The sequence below is a fragment of the Silurus aristotelis genome (assembly GCF_946808225.1).
Source record: "Silurus aristotelis genome assembly, chromosome: 18".
Taxonomy (NCBI): Eukaryota; Metazoa; Chordata; class Actinopteri; order Siluriformes; family Siluridae; genus Silurus; species Silurus aristotelis.
The window spans coordinates 23,988,895-23,991,394 of record NC_139591.1 but is presented as its reverse complement, the minus strand read 5'-3'; the positions used below and the strand labels follow the sequence as shown (position 1 = coordinate 23,991,394).

Below are 2,500 nucleotides of genomic sequence, written 5' to 3'. Positions count from 1 at the left end.
GGTCTGAGTGGTGAAGTTCTGCACTGTGGATTAGAACCTTTTCCTAGGAGCATTAAGTTTGGTGTGTGTGTGTGTGTGTGTGTGTGTGTGTGTGTGTGAGAGAGAAACGTATGGAGACTTTAATTACAAGGCTTTTCGCTCCTCACTCATCCTTTATTCTTTATTTAGTCTCCTATACATAGAACATGAAGGTTCTGGTGTCTGGGCAGACAGACAGAAGCGTCTTACCATCTGGGCCACCATGGAGAAAGATGAAAGCTCCCTCGAGTCCCTCAGGAGAACTGTCGACCTGTAGAAATATATAATGAGAGAACCAGAAGTTCTCCAGAGAGGAACTGAGAAAACCTCATTATCAACCACCCTGACGTTGATTATTTTCCTCTAATCACATCAGACCTCAGTGTTTTTTCCTCCTAAACCACAGTAATTTTCCTCCACTTTGTTTTTTTTTTATTAATTAAAGAACATCACATTATAATTTTTATCCATTTATAGATACATCTAATGGTCATTTGTGACTTGTGTTATAGCAGCTATAAATGCCTGTACCTTCACCAGCCTCTCTTCTGAAGGCTTTGCCATGTTACTGAGAAACTGTTACAAATCCCTGACACTGGAGACTCCCTCCATACACGTTACAGAAACACACGTAGAAACCGTAACGTATCAGAACCCTCGTATTCATTTGCACTGCTGTCAGAGCTGCTGTTATAGAGAATGAATCCTCACCTTCCATGTGTCTGCTCTTCACCGGATTGTTCCTCTGTGTTGCAGCCGAATCTGGAGATCAACCACCACGCTGATAAATCTCTGGACAGTTTCTGTAAATGGCAGAAGTCGTTGCTGTCTCATGCGGGGGATGGAAACAGCATTCCGGAGAACGGCATAGCTCACCATGACAATGCCGTTCTCATCACCAGGTCAGTGATGGAGGTCTCATATTCACCAGGTTCTTCGTGTTCACCGTGTTCTCAGATGTTCTCCGTGTTTTTAGATGTTCTTAGATGTTCTCCATGCTCTCCATGGTTACCGTGCTCTCTGTGTTCTTTATGCTTGGTTGACGTCAGGAATCTTTCATTTTCCTGATCAAAAGTGGACTATTTTCCTTGAATCTTCTAAAAGATGGCCGTGATCCAGGAATACACCAGGGATGGATTGAAAGTCCAACTAGTGATCATTGCGCAGACAGTCAGACTACCTGCATGCATTTAAAAGATTGGAGGAAACCAGAGAAAGCATGGCGAGATCTTGTGAGAACATGCAAAACACAAAAACAGAGCGAACCAGGAGATTTGGAGATGTGAGGAGCCAACGCTGGTTGAGGAATTGAAAATATCTTATGAAATCTCTTTGAGGGAAGTAGGAGTTTAGTGGTTAAGGTTTTGGGCTACTGATTAGAAGGTTATATGTTCAAGCCCTGGTATCACCACGCTGCCACTCTTGGAGCCCTTGAGCAAGGCCCTTAATCCTCAGTGCTCCACATGCCCTGCGCTCTGACATCAACTTCCGAACACCACTGGGATATGAGGAGAAAGAATTTCAATAAAGAATTCAAAAATTAAACATGAAAACGTGGGTTTCCACGTTTCTCCTGTTACATGCTACAGTTTCATCACGTCTGAGTTTGGTCACTGTCATTCTGTGGTTAAATATCCTGCACCATACAGAACCTCAGGAGGATCGAAGTGACGGGAAATTAAAGAAACTGAATGAAAATAAAAGTTTTTCTCTCATGATCGTCCCTGAGAGAGATCCTCACGCTGGACCTCTTCCATGAAGATCAGAGAGAAGCAGAAGGACAACGAGGGACTGAAATTAAATTTTCATTTCACTGTCCTTGTGTGTGTGTGTGTGTGTGTGTGTGTGTGTGTGTGTGTGTGTGTGTGTGTGTGTGTGTGTGTGTGTGTGTGTTTTAATACATTAAGAGCCCACATATGATTGGATTGTACGCTGCCATTAAAAATAAATGAGTGTATTTTCAAGGCCTCGTCTTTCCCGTCTCGGTGCATGCGTTCCTGCTGCTTCGTTTTCTTTTATTGGATTATCAGCACAGTGTGTACATTATTTAGACAGTTTGGCAGGAGGTGAGACGACATCCGTGGTTTGGCTTTGCATTCTTGGCCGTCTTGTTGCAGATTCAAACAAAAGCACTTTTTTGTGTGTGTGTGTGTGTTTGTGTGTGTGTGTGTGTTGAGGACAGGACGAGGAATTTTTTTATATATATATATAAATTTGCCTGAGATATTTATATTGTAGTGGTTTCTGTGTTTTGACAGAGATGATAAATCGGAGCTTTTATAGCGTCTGATGGTGAATAAACTCGCTTTAATTAATGTGCAGTATCATTCAGAGAACATCTCCTGAGATGCTTTAATATGTGAGGATTAAATATAAAACCCACTTTAGATTTTACTTTTACACTAATTTCTTCTGATCTGAAAGCAGGTCACGTATAGAGATTAAAACCCGTCTGTGGAACACACTCCACGCTTCTGTCAGC

At 42.1% G+C, this 2,500-nt stretch overlaps 1 protein-coding gene across 1 annotated transcript in view; it reads left to right on the top strand.

Moving 5' to 3' along the window:
• Positions 1-2,500, top strand: part of adamts6 (ADAM metallopeptidase with thrombospondin type 1 motif, 6) — a 65,357-nt gene that overhangs the window by 18,813 nt on the left and 44,044 nt on the right. The window contains exon 7 of the mRNA XM_083567478.1: positions 775-920. Within this exon, the coding sequence (XP_083423604.1) occupies positions 775-920 (146 nt within the window). The remainder of the gene's footprint in view (positions 1-774; positions 921-2,500) is intronic.